The sequence below is a fragment of the Tachysurus fulvidraco genome, chromosome 17 (genome assembly GCF_022655615.1).
Source record: "Tachysurus fulvidraco isolate hzauxx_2018 chromosome 17, HZAU_PFXX_2.0, whole genome shotgun sequence".
NCBI lineage: Eukaryota > Metazoa > Chordata > Actinopteri > Siluriformes > Bagridae > Tachysurus > Tachysurus fulvidraco.
In genome coordinates this window covers 8,409,448-8,425,846 of record NC_062534.1, presented here as the reverse complement: position 1 = coordinate 8,425,846, position 16,399 = coordinate 8,409,448, and the positions used below count along the sequence as shown (strand labels likewise).

The 16,399-nt window shown below is 41.1% G+C and overlaps 1 protein-coding gene across 4 annotated transcripts in view; it reads left to right on the top strand.

The window, feature by feature from the left end:
* The first annotated feature begins 1,089 nt into the window (after positions 1-1,089).
* The window catches only part of thoc2 (THO complex 2), a 71,465-nt gene continuing 56,155 nt past the window's right edge, over positions 1,090-16,399 (top strand). For 2 of the 4 annotated variants that reach the window (XR_007138233.1, XM_047802041.1), the window contains exons 1-6: positions 1,090-1,241; positions 4,068-4,123; positions 7,127-7,218; positions 10,468-10,519; positions 12,673-12,743; positions 13,423-13,544. Coding sequence is in view for 3 of the 4 variants with exons in the window: in XM_047802041.1 (XP_047657997.1) it covers positions 1,177-1,241; positions 4,068-4,123; positions 7,127-7,218; positions 10,468-10,519; positions 12,673-12,743; positions 13,423-13,544 (458 nt within the window). In the remaining variant the exon portion in view is untranslated. The remainder of the gene's footprint in view (positions 1,242-4,067; positions 4,124-7,126; positions 7,219-10,467; positions 10,520-12,672; positions 12,744-13,422; positions 13,545-16,399) is intronic. The other 2 variants (XM_047802040.1, XM_027154749.2) reach the window with 1 other exon arrangement.

The window sequence follows — 16,399 nt, the reverse complement described above, 5'->3', positions numbered from 1 at the left end:
AATTTTAATGCATATTTATTTGCTTTGTAATTGTATACTAATTGATTTTATTATATTATTTAAATTGGTTATTTATTTAATAAAACATACATTTGTATACATATAATTGTCTATATTTGTTTTCTTTCTTTATTATTTTTTTTTAAATCTTCACAATTTTATCCATCCATTCTCTACACCACTCATCCTACTGGGTTGTCGGGATATATCTTTATTTATTTATTATTTTGCCTTTTTTATTATTAAAATTAAATATAAACATTATTTATATTAATTTATTAACAATGACATCCCAATTTTCATAGAATTTTATAAAAGTAGCTTTCATATTTATCGATTCATGTATATTTGTGCAGGACCAGGAGATGTTTTTCCTTGTAAACGATTCCTCGAGTAACTCGATTACAAAAAATAATCGAGGCAAATTCCTCTGCCTCGAAGCCTCTTTTAATTCATTTTAAAGCTGTTTTAATAAACAATTATTTTCGTGCGTGCGTGCGTGTGTGTGTGTCTGTCTGACAGGAGTGGAACCTGATGTGATCTGATGTAGCTCATCTGCCTCAAGGTTTGATGTGTTGTGCATTCTGAGATGCTTTTCTGCTCACCACATTTGTAAATAGTGGCTATTTGAGTTACTATAGACAACCATCATATGGTCTATATAGCACCAACAATAGTCATTCCCTCAGGACACTTTCTGTCGTGGTACTGAGATAACACAAAAGTCTTTATTTGGACCATTAAAACATCATAAAAACGTTTGTGATAAAGGCAAAAATTTTTTTTATGGGTTTTATCTGGAGACTGATGTTACGCAGATAAAACTAGGGTCAGAAAGTTCCGTTTTTCAGACATACACACAACACGTCACAGATGTATCTGGATTTTTAGAACGGGCCAAACTCCAGTCTCCGAACTCACGTCATTTGACGTGTTTTTCTCCTGACACCTGTAACCTGACAGACCAGGCCGTCTAGAATCTGATTGGACGTTGACTAAAGCCTGCGCAGCCGTTAGCTATTCAGAAACCTTGTACTTCTTGCTAGCATGACTCGTGAACCAATCATAGCGCGGGTGACTGGATGCGTCGGAAAACGGGTAGGGGAAAATAACGCCCCTTGACCCCGAGCGTTGTGCTGAACATCCGGGCAACAGTGTGGTGGTGTAGTGGGGAAGATGGCGGCGCTGATCCTCCCTACTGATTGGATCAAAAATTGGGAAAAATCCGGAAAAAATGAGTTGTGAGTCAAATTTTCCTCTTGAGACCTACAGCGACATAGAAACGCTTTTTATCTATCTGATTTAACAGTTTAAATGTGCATCACGGCGCCCGTTAAGTGTTCAACAGCACTGTTGCGGTTCCTTCATTGTCATTATATTCCATCCAGTCGCACTAGTTAGCCGCTTTAGCATCGCTAGCACGATGCAATGCGGTCAGTTTACGGACACGAGACACTTTAATAGGCTCAAAAACTAACTTATACTTAACTAATGCGCACATAGTGAGATCTGTGTTTGCGTTTTACTGCGACTCAAAGCCCAAAATAACGACAATAACGTCCTGAAAGCTCGACACGAAGCTAGCGTCAGTTACTAGCTAACTAATGAGCGCGTCGAATCAGAAGGTACTTTTAGACTAATGTGCTTTTCTTATAGAGAAACGTTTACCGTGTTAAACGTTTCTGTCTTAACGATAGTCTGATGTTTGTTTAAAAAACGTCGCTAATTGTAAAAATCGCCGAAATGCGAAGGTTCGTGTTTCACGCTGCTTAGAACTGTTATTTCACGCCTAAAACAAAAACAAAACAACGACCTTTTAGAAAGAAACTTTCGACTCAAACGACGGTTTAAAAGTGAGTGTGTATTGTATAGTGAGGCTTTACTATTAGCTGTCTCACGGCTACAGACAGTTTAGCGCCTCGATACGAGCTGCAACACGAGCAAACTTTAGAGTTAGCGGGTTTTATCGAAAATTAAAAGCCGTAGTTGATTCTCTTTACACGTATTATTGACCCAATCTCTTATTAGCTCTTTATTTCGCTGCTCGAAATCCTTAGCTTTTGGCAAATCAGACCGTTATAACCGTTTATTTTGTTCCAGTGGAGCGCGTGACATCGACATCTACATGTTACCGCACGCATATAGCAACAAAATGCTAAATATGGCAGCTATTTGGTTAAGAAGTCTTAATTGTGAGCTGTTTTAAAGCACAATTTAAACGTGAGTGGAGTAATGAAGAGAAAACAATTAGCATTAGTGCTAGCAGCACGTTTTGGCGGTACAAACAGACTGCTGTCTTGGCTTGTTGAACAGAAAACTGATAGTTTGTGTGTGTGAAAAGGTGAAACGTCATTATGAACGCACACACTGATGCTCGTTGGGACTCCATCTTGTTGCACTAAAACAAGTCAAGTCGGTTTAACTGTCAATCTTCCACATTCATGTTCATTCACTGGAAGGAAATGTTTCCACACACAGGACTAACACACGATAGTGTTACTTGACTTCCGGTTTGAATTTTCCACCGCAAAACAACCCGAGCATGAAATATTTCATGAAAAGGTTTTTAATCGAACGTCGAAAACTTGGAAAATAAGGAGTAATGTCCGAATGTCCACCGGTTTCCATGGTCCATGGTTCCACTGTTCTCCCAATAACACACACACACACACACACACACACACACACACACACACACACACACATTCTCATGTAATTCTGAATACACCCCATCTGAGTACATCTTGATAGTTTGGAGCTTTATTATGGGCTTTGTAAAGGGCTTGTTATTAGCCTGCAGGTTGTTAAACGATCAAGTGACCATGACGTGTAGCCTGATCAGCAAGGAAACAGTCAGTTGTATGAAGCTGAAGCTGATTTGCTGGAAGCAAGAAAAACTGCAAGTGTATAGAAATTTATCAGCCAGGTTTTAATGGCTAGATGACTGTGTAAGAGCATCAGCAGGTCTTGAGAGGGTTTCCTTGATGTGTAGTTGTTTCCTTGATGTGTAGTTGTTACTATCTACCCAAAGTGACCCAAGGAAGGACAACCAGTGAACCGTGGCCTGGTCTGATGAATTATGGTTTCTTTCACTCTGTGTGTCACTTACCTGGATTTTAATGTTCTGGCTGATCAGTGTATGTATGCAGAACCTGTGCTAGGAACTCCGTATCTTACATAAATCCAGAGATGTGTTGCTCCTTTGACCACTTTTATGAACATCGACTTTATCTTATTGGCCAGAAATCTGAGTTGTAAACTAGGTTAGTGCTTTAAACAATTATTTGTTTATTTAAAAAAAAAAATCTGATTACAGGGAGTGACGACAGTAAACAGTGAGCATGTTTAGAGTGGCTCTTTTTATATAGACATTAAATATTCCAGTATAAATGACCTCCCCATGTCAAACTAGTCCACATTGAAAAGGTACCTTAGAACATATTTATGACCAGAAAATTCAGTGCAATGAGCTGAAAGATAAATGAGTGTGAGGAAAGTTGTCACTGAGTCAAAAAGCTGCCAATGTAGAACTAAGTTCAATGTATACACAATATACCTCACGTTAAACCAAAAGATGGACAGAACAATACTGTATGGAAGAAAGCAGCATAAACCGTCTCTACCTTGGCATGATGTTGAGCTAGTCAAGCCCAGTAGCAGCAGGATGGAGAAACCCTAAAAAAAATTAAAACACTATTTAACATCAAGTCCACCAGGCAGCTGTTCCAGTCCCAGAATTTACTGGAAACCTCACTGACCAGGATAAAAAAAAAAGTAGCTTATGTGGTGTATAGGGAGCTAGCTGGAACGAGTAAAGATCATGTATGATGTGATGTTTGCGTTGTCGTCAAAAACAAAGTTGTTGTAATTAAGGTTGCGCCTGCTTTAGTTCCAAACTGAGGCACATTTAGATTTAAATATTTCAATCTGTTTATCCGCTGGGTAGCTCAGCAGCCTGAACATGAAACCTGCTCATCCTGGATGCTCAGGCTCTATCTACTCCTGTGTACATCTCAAGCAGAACCTGCAGCAATGTAACCTATTCCATTATTTCTCCCGTCTTGTAGCCTGCAGCTGTGTCGGGACCTGGCAGGCAAAGCCGACGACGAAGCGTTCCTTAAAGGTGAGTCAAAATGTCTTGCCATATGCATAATGGAGTTTTGCCTGAATTTTAAAGAATGCAGTGCTTTTTGTGGTTCATGTGCCTTTTTTTTAAACAATCGGGATTCTGAATTTTGTACATGAAAACATCATGCAGTTCTAACTTGAAAGAACATTCACAAGTGGAAGCTTCAAGAAACTTTTACCCTTTAAATATGAAGGATAAAAGCGTAGGGAGAAAGATGGATCTTTCTGTGCCACTAATCGGTTTAGACACTTAAGCTTACATATCTGGTTTAACAGCGCAGCTTTCACAGGGACAGATACCTCTGTGGATTGTGTCTGTGTCTGTGTAGGTGAACATCTCAGTTATCACAGCAACAGTTTACATTAGAAATGGGATCAATATATGTGAATTGGAAGAACACTCACATTAGCAACAGTGATTAAGTGGCATTTCGGGCACAGTGAGGCCAAATGTTCTGCTATTTTTGCCCATTTATGTAGAAATTAACACTGGCTAACTAGTGTTTATCCATTTGTTCAGTCTGTTAAAGGTGCTTTGGGTAAAATGAACGTCCCTTCTACTTTTTCACCTATGTCTGATTTAGCGTTCATGTTTCATAGCCAAAAGTTCTATTCCTGAAAATGGTTCATTTGGCCGTGTCCACTGCTGAGGTCACTAACACTATTACAGAATAACGGTCTAAACCAGGAAGTGGCATTTATGGCGGAGAGCAGAGACGGACGGAGTGATGTACGCGGTTCTGTGTGGTTTTAAGGAATATAGGCATTCTCTGAACACTGCTCGACCAATCAAATTAGCAGACTGGAACTAACTGCCATGTAACGGAATTCAAGGCTCTTCCAAATAAAATTCCGAGCTACTTACTGATGAACCGTTCATAATACAGGCTGAGTTTTGTCCGTCTCTGGCGCACAGACGAATCTCACGCCTGGTGGATGGCGCTACAATGAGAATTCATGGCTGTGACTCAGACTGTAGTGTACAACTGTCACGGCATCAATTGTACAGTTAGCTAGCTAACTGCAGAGACCTCCATGGCAAAGAGCTCACATCTGGTATGATATGATGCTTATATACCGTGGTGAAGCTTTTATTCAAACACCACGTCCTACAGAATGCTTTTTATTTTCGGGGCAAGAAAACTTAATTTGAAACGCTAAATCCACCCACTGATGAACCTTATTACCATGACAACCAGGAGCAGGAACACTCATTGGTGATTAGTAACGTGATCGGAGAAAGCAGTGTAAGTGTGAGCATAGCTTGAAGGGCCGACACTGGTAAAAACGCTCCTTCATGAAGTTCCCAGCACAAACTCCTCTCTTCTAAATGAATAAACTTGAACCTACAAAGTTTAGCCTTTTTAATTCCAATTTCTTTTTCTCTCTGTGCATCTCTAGATCTCTCTCTCTCTTCTCTCTGCACCTCTCTCTCTTCTCTCTGCACCTCTCTCTCTCTCTCTCTCTCTCTCTCTCTCTGCACCTTCCTCTCTCTCTCTTTCTGCACCTTCCTCTCTCTCTTTCTGCACCTTTCTCTCTCTCTGCACCTTCCTCTCTCTCTTTCTGCACCTTCCTCTCTCTCTTTCTGCACCTTTCTCTCTCTCTTTCTGCACCTTTCTCTCTCTCTTTCTGCACCTTCCTCTCTCTTTCTGCACCTTTCTCTCTCTCTTTCTGTACCTTCCTCTCTCTCTCTTTCTGCACCTTCCTCTCTCTCTCTTTCTGCTTTTCTCTCTCCTCTATTCTCTCTCTCTCTCTCTCTGCTTCTCTCTTTCTCCTCCTCTCTCACTCTCTCTGCCTCTCTCTCTCTCTCTCTGCACCTTCCTCTCTCTCTTTCTGCTTTTCTCTCTCCTCTATTCTCTCTCTGCTTCTCTCTCTTTCTCTCTCTCTCTGCTTCTCTCTTTCTCCTCCTCTCTCTCTCTCTCTCTCTCTCTCTCTCTCTCTCTCTCTCTCTCTCTCTCTCTCTCTGTATAGTCACTAAGAGACAGGTCTAAACACTAGTTTTGATTCTAGGGACACTGATCAAGGATGTTGTTTGTTTGAAACACAAAGTACGTTTACAGACCTCACCTCGTTCACCTGATGGATCGAGCCAAGGGAATCTCAGACATTTCTACATTTTATTCGTTTTCTACTTTGTGTAGAGAGCGAGAGAGGGGAAGAGAACGCCTGTGAATACACACCAGTCAGCTCACAAGAAATATAGGATAAGATGAAGAACATAGAGGACAGAAAGCAAGTGTGTTTCTGCTGTTTAGAGCCACACTGCTGAAGAAAGTAACTAGTAACACGATGCTGTCCTTTTAAGTACACCATGTACACCATGGCTTTTCCCCTCTGTAATGTGCACGAGTGGTAAACAGGGAGTCATTTGGGATCAGGCTGAACTTTGTGTTGACGGGGATTAATAAAAATATTCCTTTGGTGATAGCCCATGATGTTTTTATTTTGCTTGAAGAAGAGCATCGAAAAAGTGGCATTATTGTGATTAGAATTTTTCCCCCAAAACAGATCCCATTAATAGATTAGTCATTCCTAATTAGCAGTCGTTTTAAACAACTTTAATGCATGCGAAGGCTTTGTTTTTTTTTTAATTTAGTTTGTGCAGCACTATAATTAAATACAAACAAAACAAAACAAAAAGATTAAACTAATTGAGACTGGTTTTTATTACACACTATACTTATGTTATTTATCCAGTTTCTTGTTAAGATTTATTTATTTATATACACATCTGTAAATCTTAAAACAGAAATAGAAAACGTATAAACAGCTAAACGACTAAGGGGAAGAACAATCTGCGTTTGTTTGCTGCAGTTGTCGCACAGCACTGTGTGCACACCACGATGCAGCTTGTCCCCAGGGTTTGGAGGACATGTAACCTAGATTCCTAGAAGGCTTAAAATAGTGTTTTAAAAGCTCAGATGAGCCCCCTTTCATTTTGTCATCAGTATTTCGCCGTTAACCCGAGGTTTTTGTTAACTATGGTTTCACTCTGCAGATCTCCAGATGGCCCTGTACGAGCTCTGCTGGCACGTCATCCACGGCGGTCTGAAGGTTGACGTGGCTGCCAGCCTTCTGGCTGATGTTACGGTGAGTCTCAGCACCTCGTTAGAGCGAACTCAAGACTGCCTTATTAAAGTTTGGACCATCTGTTAGGACTTAGCCGTGTCTAGCGTGGGGAAATCTCCTGACGTTCACTGAGCCATGGGAAAACGTAGCCAAGCTTAAGAGCAAGATTTACTCAGACATGAAAAAAAACCAGCATTAGAGTGAGTAGCAACATGTAGGGTCATGATTACCTCCTTCTTGATGGGACTTTTGGTCTATAAGGTGTCCACTCACTTTATTGGCATAGACCAAGAAAACCGAGATGTTTACGGTGTTCAGTGTCGCACAGAATGTCTTTGTATTTGCTGATCCACAGTACGACTGTTTTATGTTGGAGCTCCGTTTTCACAGTCTCAGGTCTCCTCGTGCTGAAGTGAAGCTTGAAAGTGTTGGGACGCTTAAGCCAAGTGCACGCTACACGACTTCCTGAATCCCTCTAGTGTGATCAGATCATGCTGTATGACTTTAATGGCTTTGTGTACAGTACACAAACGCTCGCACACTAGAGAGCCCAGACAAAGCACTCAACCTGATCCGTAAATCCCGCTTTTCTAACCAAAAACATAAACACGAGGGATGTTTATACAGAAACAAGTCAGAAGAGAAAACCGTAGAGGAAGGCTGGCTTGTGGAGCAGCGAAGACTTCACACGTACTCGCAGCGAGAAAGCGTCCAGTGAGAGCTGGCGTCCTCCAGCGGCATGAAAGACAGCTTCCTTTGGAGATGAGGTGCTGTGATGAAAAGTGGAAAACATGATTGCAGGTGTTTCAATCACTTCCATGGCCACAGGTGTATAAAATTGCCAGAAGAACTGTACTTGTGCTATATTGTGCCAAGTGTAAAGTTTGGTGGAGGAGGATTATGGTGTAGGGTTGTTTTACTGGGATTAGGCTTGGACCCTTAGTTCCTGTGAGAGGAACTATTAATGCTTCAGCGTACCAAGACATTTTGGACAATTTCATGCTCCCAGATTTGTGCGAACAGTTTGGGTGTCTCTCCTTCCTGTTCTAACATGACTGCACACCAGCACACAAAGCAAGGTCCATAAAGACATGAGTTTGGTGTGGAGGAACTTGACAGGCCTCAACATAATAGGACACCTTTGGGATGAATTAGAGCGGAGACTCGCGAATGTGCTTCTAGAGGAATGGTTGAATATTTCCATAAACACACACTTTACGTTGGGGAAAGCCTTCCCAGCAGGTTTGAAGGTGTTATAGCTGCAAAGTGTGGACCAACTCCACATTAAACACTACGGATTAAAGACGGGATGTCATCAAAGTTCATGGGCATGTAAAGGCAGACTTTTTTTTTTTTTTTAATTATTTAAATGAATTAATGTTTTTAAATAAACCTCCATGTATGTTTGACATTCTGTCTCATAATGCTCCTTTGTAATACCATGATCTGTAATGTTTGTCTTGCTAACTTAAGCAGGTCAGAAATGTTCTTGTTTCTCTCAGGGCTAACCGTGCTGCCTACCTCGGCAGCCCCATCTACACAGGAATGCTGGGAGCGAAGGGATTTCAGAGAAATGCTCATAATAACTATATTGTGACCCTTGAAAATTGCAGCACATCGAATAACTTGCCCTCGGTGTAGAACGTGGGCACATTACAAGCCTGGACAGATGGGACAAGTTAATTATGGCTCTGGGAAGACAAATGGGTTGAGAAGAAGACCAAGTGCTTGTAGTGTAACCAGTGTTTTTTCTTCATTCGTTCAAATCCCCCCAACACACACACACCCGCACACACACACACACACACACACACACACACACACACACACACATGCTAGCTTATATAAATGCATTAGTAATGAAATTCCTTTTACAATCTAGGAACTTGGAGTGCGTCTCGATCAGCTTGCTAGCCCTCTAGGTAGTGAACATGTAATAATTCTGGCCGGCAGGTAAGAAATAACCCAGGGCCGAGAGCGCTGTTAGAGAAAATGATCAACACAGCGGTGTCGCGCTGGTCTCACCCCGAAGTGTTGAAGATGGCAGCAATTTCCCCATGATTACAATTTAATTGAGCAAGACTCAGTTTTCAGTGGGTACATGTAATGGTTAGGAACGTCTGTGAAAGCAGTTGCAGTAGTGAAACACATTCTCTCACCAGCTTCTGTATGTCCTTTTCTCTCTTTTCTAAAGTAAATCAAACAAAGTGCTGATACTGAGACTTTACACACAAGGCTGTCAGTTGTGACCCATTTTCTAACAAATTTTTGGTGGTTTATTATTGTGTGTCTGAAGCTGTGAACTGAAATAAGAGCTACTGTCACAGCTGCCGTCGTAGGATATTAATCAACACCTCCCGTCCAATCCGTATCACTAACTCGATCACGCTTCGCTCTAATCGTCCGTAACAAACGCACACAAACACTTTCCACCCCAGAGAAACCATTCGTTCCATTTCCAGCGATGCAAAAGTGCAAAGAAATAAAGTTGACTTCAGGGAGCAAGGGAACATCCTTCACTCAGTAAAAAAAAATCATACTGTAGGTTGAAATTAGGTTCGGCGTCAGCGCCCTGTTCCTTACTCACAGACGGAAGATGTGAAATAGCTTGTCGCAGAGGTGTCACACACTCATTTAAACTTAGAGATCCGATCTGGAGTGCGTGATTGTTGCAGTTGCTTCTTTCATCTGCGGCGCGGAGAAGCACGAGCACGTCACAGATTGCTTTCACAGCCGCCGTGACAGTTGCTCAGAGATGATGAAACTTCCGTGCTAAGCAAAGCTGAAATGTGCCGCTGATGGATTACTCGCTTCGATTTGCTTCCTGCCGATGCACTCCTCCACTTTTCTTTTGGATTAGCGTCATGTGCATCAGTCAGTGTTGAGCCCAAATTCAGCCTTTTATTACAAACAAGCAAGTTTTTTTCACCCCACATGCACATCATCAGAAGCCAATGAGTCACTGATGTGGCCCTGAAATGCTTTAAACCATGGTGAATGTTCGTCATTACGCTCTTTCAGTTATTGCTGCGAACACAAAGGCATTCTGACGTCCTGGTTAGCTTTCTTTTCACCCTATAATCTTAGCGCAGACTGTAGCTTCGCCTCAGGTCGTTGCTGGTTGATGACGTCAGAGCTGAGGCTTCATATCAGGAAAGAAAAGCTTAGTGACCCGAGCGACTAACTACTGCTTTATGATGACGTGCTTGCGTGCCTATGACCTCCTGAATTTTACTGATCGAGCTAATTCTTATTTTTCTTCTGTTTCAGGAGCTGAGGGAGGAAATGCCTTCTGTTTTAGCTGATGTTTTCTGTGTACTAGGTGAGCCTGGTTATTTAGTTTTATGTTATTGAGATAACGTATGCAATATTTCGAATACCTGGGTTGAGGAAATGTTGGGGGGAAAAAATGCTTCCAGAAAAACAAGCTAAATATTAAAGCAAAATAAAAAAAAACAAACTTCATTCGTTGCTATATTGTGAATTTAATTACATTTTTATTTGTTGAAAAACAAATGTATTTTTGTAATGCTGGTGGTTTATCTTGATATTAATTCATAAAGTTATGCATGCACACAATTCTTATTTTCTCATTTGAATATTTTACTTTTCATGTTCTTTTCAATTGTTTTAGAATTGAAAGCACTTGAACATGTATTTTTGTCTTTTTCCTGCCCATTAGCACAGTTGATATCAAAAAAAAGTTTTACTGACGGAGAGAAACTTGTCAGCAGCTTTATCCTTTAGTGTGTCCCATAAACTACACAAGGTGACCTGTTTTTTATTTTCAAGCTAATATGACCTCTCGGAGGAAATATTTAATCCTAAATCTCAGCAGTTTTAGGTCAGTGGTGTCTGGGGTTGCACTACACTTCTCTATCAGCAGGTTGTTACTCCAAAGCCCAGCACTGCCAAGCTGCCCCTGGTGTGTCCTTGAGCAGGACTCTGAACCTTAATCTTCTTGGTTTCTAGCAAACTTTAAAACAACTGCTTTGCTGTGATGATCAGATTTGAATAGTACTGTTTATGGACCGCTGCTTATTGCTAGCCAAACCTGCTGGTGAAGCTTCATGTCGCATAGAAGAATAATCGCAGTTTTTAAAATGGGAAGTGGTAGCTTAGCGGTTGTGTTGGAGTTTAAATCAGGACCATCAGGCTACCATCACTGGGCCCCTGAGCAAGGCTCTTAAAGGTGGGGTCTCCGTTGTTTGAAAGCCAATGTTGACATTTGAAATCACCAAAACAAACACGCCCCTAACCCAAATGGGTGTAACCCCTGTTTTGATAGCTCCGCCTACACATACACCAGACAAGTATAGCCCAGACAAGTATTATGGCGGCACCTGCTGGGGCAGCTGGCTGAGGGTATATTTTTATCAATAAATGAACTCTGAGTAATACTATAGTGTAATACAAATGTGTTTTTGTAGTACTGTGTGTTGTACCATGAAAGGTTTATCTCAGTTTCATGCAGAAGAAGTTCAGTCCTCTTCAGCGCTGGAAATCTGATCCTATATTAACACGTCCTACTTCTTGCCTTATCGTAAGCCTTTCTTCGCTTTCTATCTTTGTTTTTATCCTCCATGTCAATGCTAAAACCTCTTTCTGCTAATGTCACACATGCGCACTGAACACTTTTTCCACCGCATAATGACAAGACGCGCCCCTTTCTGCTCATTGGCTACACGATTGTTTTTTGTTTTTGTTTGGTGGCCCAACGCAGTTTTCTGAAGCTTTCTCAAACAACAGAGACCCCACCTTTAACCCTCAACTGCCCAATTGCGTAAATGAGTTAAATGTAAGTTGCTCTGTATAATGCTGCCTGACAAATGCCGTAAATGTTTAAATTCTCCTATGGTTTTATTGGAACCTCATGAGGTCCCCTGATCTCCACTCTGACAGTGTTTAGGCTTGATAATGTTCTTTGGTCTATTTGTAGTAGCAACAGGATGATTTTGGTGGAGATTATGTAAACCCTTAGCTGTGCTGAATAAGAGCTAAACGTCATGCAAATAAAAATAACAATCATAATGAGTCAGTAATGAATATAACTTCCATCGATGGAAGAAAATCCTAAAAAAAAAATAAAAAATTTGTAGCCACCTTTCTGACATCAATAACCACTGATCTCTTCACGTATGAAAATGTGCTCTTTCCAATGCTTATAAGGGTTCAGTTTGGGTTCGTTAGTTCACAGTGACTGGGACGGACTGTATAACAATATACGCACATCATAGTGCAGAAGTCCAGGGGAGTGGTGCTGGACCTGATCTAACAGTTACTCTTACCCCTAACCCTTATTCTAACCCATGAGACAGTCAGCATTAAAGTTCAACTCGTTTTCTGGCTTATGGTAAGACTTGGCCAGGCAGGAGGAGCCGAGTGAGGTCCGACTCCACCCAACTTGAAGAGAATCTTGGCTGTACTTCTAATATCGTGGTTATTTTAAACCCAATTCTCCTCGTCTGTTTGCAGATATCGAGACCGGATCTTTGGAGGAGAAGCACAAACGAGACCATTTTACTCAGCTGGTGGGAGCGTGTTTGGTAAGTGTCGTTTCCTCTGTCACTGCTGCCTTTATGACTGCAGTGCAGCACTGCATCCTGCTTCATATGCTAGTGATCACCACTGTGTGGCAGCGTTGCTCTGTCCGCGATGCAAAATCCTCCCTTTAAACATGCTTCTACCTCTCCCAAGTTCTGCAAAACACCTTGAAGCTTGCAGCTGCCCCCTTGTGATAAATAATTTCCCCTGCGGTGCATACAGAACTCTCGGATTAGCTATGATATATGGGACTGTGGTTTGACCTGAATTCTGTCCAGTAAAACGTATCTCTCAACGCCTTAAGTATCTGTTTTTCCCTGGAGTCAATACAATTACATCCTAATTACACGCAAAATGGTTAGCGAAAGAAAATCAAACGTTTAAAGGAGATTTTTGAACAAAGTCTGCAGCCAGAACAGATTTCCAACATGACCGGCTAATTCTTGCTCTTAGGTGAATGAGACTTAAGGCTGTCACTCTGTAAAATGGCTGCAAATTACCCAAAGCAGAGTGCCCATATGCAACGTCTAATTTTATTGCTTCTTCAGGTCTATTTTTCTTGCAGATATATTGAATGTGACAATTGTGCAGCTTTGCATCCGACACTACAAGCGACTCTGTGATTTTAGATATTCTGTTGTGCATACTACCGTTCACTAACTATGTCTCCCACCCTCCCAGTGTTGCGTTTCCGATGCCGTCCTGAAAGAGAGGCTCGACCCCGACACCCTGGAGTCCCTCGGCTTGATCAAACAAGCACAGCAGTTCAACCAGAAGATCGTTAAAATCAAGACCAAGCTGTTGTGAGTAATTTAAACGTAATGCATTTTCACCGTGCTCATCATCAAGCTGTCTATTGCCATACTGTGTGTGTGTGTGTGTTAAGGTTTAAAGGCCTGATTATTTCTCTGCATTTGTAAATCAGACTGCTCAACCAAATCGGACTGAACAGACAAATTTGTTTGTTAAAGCTGTGCTTCAGAGTTGCTGAGTAGCAGTTCTGTAAAAACGTGAGCTACAGATTGTACACTTTCCAGAAGTTTGTGGAGTCCCATGCTACTTGTTGAGCCTTAGTTTAGAGCCCTTTGATGCTATAACACCTTCTACTCTCCTATTAAGGCGTTCCCATAGATTTTGGAGCATGGCTGTGGGGATTTCCCCTTTTAGCCACAAGAGCATTCGTGAGATCATGTTGGGTTTTAAGGTCTCGGGCGTAGTCGGTGTTCCAGTTTATCTCAGTTCAGTGGGATTGAGGTTAGGGCTCTGTTCAGGAAATGGGAGTTTTTCCATACAGATTTTAGCAAGTCATGGCTTCATTGAGCTGGATTTGTACATTTGATTTTCATGCTGGAACAGGTTTTAATTATTTCCTCTTGGTTGTATTGAAGGGAAATCTTAACTACAGCATACAAAGATATTTTAGACAATTGTTTCTGATTTTGTGGCAACATGTTGTGGAAGAACCCCACATATGGATGTCCTGGCCAGTATACACAACACAAGTGTAGGTATGAAGGTGTGCCATTCCACTATAAACATGTTGCTGATTTTGTGTCCAAGCAAACAACTATAGGAACATTGTGGTATTACTGAATAGGAGCTCTCAGCAGGGGCGGTTCTAGGCCATTTTTTGGGTGGCTCCAAGTGTGTGATCTCATCCACCCTAAAACTAAAAGTATCATTTTTACTTTCATAAATAAACCAATAAAAATTAGGTTAAAATGCAGGACATATCGTCGATGGGAAAGAAAATCTTAACAGTTTCATACGAGCGATTTGTTTATTTTGATTTTACGCGCGTGCGTCGTAGTCTTTCAAAAGTGCATCATCAGCTGTCTGCTTTATTTGAACGGAGAAGCACAGGCACGTGCAGCGGGAACGTCAGTCAGAGCCAGAGGCGTTTATCTAAAACCTTAATCGGCGGAAAGACGGCAACCAAAAGCAGTGAAATTTCACTATTCTTATTACCAAAGTTGTAGCACAAACAAAATAAAACAATCCATTCAATACTAAAAAAAAATAACATTTATTGATTGGACTTTGTCTTGTGAATATTTTTTATTAATGACTGCATTCATTGGACACACTGTTAGTAGAGAATGCACACATACATGAACTGATTTGATTCAGGACTGGCATCATTACATCATGCATAAAATTTTGGTGTTCACTTTTGCCATTTTAAATAATACCATAACTTTTGGCTTACTATGTAGTCATATAATACGTAATATAAAACTCTTCTTGTTTTAAATTCTCACTGAAGGCTAAGCCCCCCTAAAGATGAAATCCTAGAACCGCCCCTGGCTCTCTAGACACAAGGTCATTTTGGTCCATGGATTCAGACTGTGTATAGCAAATGTTGTTTCCTCAGTCCTTTTTCAGTGAACCTGCAATTAGAGTTCCATATCCCCATTATCTTCCATGTAAACCCTAGACCATGGGTGTCCGATGTTTTCCGCAAAGAGCCGACGTTAGCGTCCCTCAGCTCAGAGTCTTTCCCTGTTCTGATATTTGATGTGAATTTGAACTGCAGCTCTTGAAGGCTGTGTGCATGATTTTTCGTGCATCGCGCTGCTGCTGATTGAATAATGGAACGAACAGGTGTTCCTAATAAACTGGTGAATGGACGTCCATGGCAGCAGCTGTATAAATCAGACTTGGAGTATGAAAACGTTTGATACATCGCCTTAATTAGTAGAATGAATTTATACCAACACCAGGAGGGCAATTAGGCTAAAATTAGAAAATGCGGCCTTTTTAAATGATTGAAAATTGGCACATACAGATGACAAGTTAAAAGGGAATGAATGGAGAATGTGACGCTGGATGGGTTTCAACAGGAACTGTAACTAAAATGCCATTTGCATTTACATCTACTGGAAGGTCATCAGTAATTGCTCACTGGCCAAGTGACTCGAGATTGCCGTTTGGGTCTCACCAAGGTTTCTTCAGAAACAAAATCTACGTCTTAAGTTCAAGTTAGCTTTATTGTCATTCCGCTACATGTTGGGACATGCAGTGGAACGCGATGTGCAACATGCATACAGACATAAAAGATAAAAAACAACGAAGCAGGGGCAGGTATGGACTATGCCATCAGTCCAAACAATACACTCTATGTTAATCTACAGTTTAATTTGGTCTTAGCCAATCATTATGTGCTAAATATTTTTGTTGGCACACCTGTTCGATTTTTGTTCAGCTTTCAGTAATGATCCTTGCGTGAAAGAAATCCTCAGTCACTGGTCACTGTATGTCAGAGTTTTTCTGCATTACAAACTTCAACCAAAGGCATCTCAAACTTTAGAACCTGTGCTCATTTTGGTTAGTCTTCTTTTTCCTGGTACAATGGGAACCAAGCCAGTGTGTCCAGCTAAAAATATTCACCACAATTTTGGAGATCTGTTTGTATCTATTTACCCACAGCAGTGTTGTCTTGCTTTAGCTCAGTGTTACATTTCGGTCCTGTGATCCAAGTTAAATCCACCATCTTCCTGTGCACTTTGTTTGCATCCTACACAGCACAATCTAGTCTAACACCCAGAAAGAGCACAGAATTGTCTTCTACCGGAAAGAGAGAACTTCTCGGGACTAAAGAACACCATGTACTGAGTGTCTTTAAGGTAAAGCAGTAGCAGGTACAAACCACAGGAAT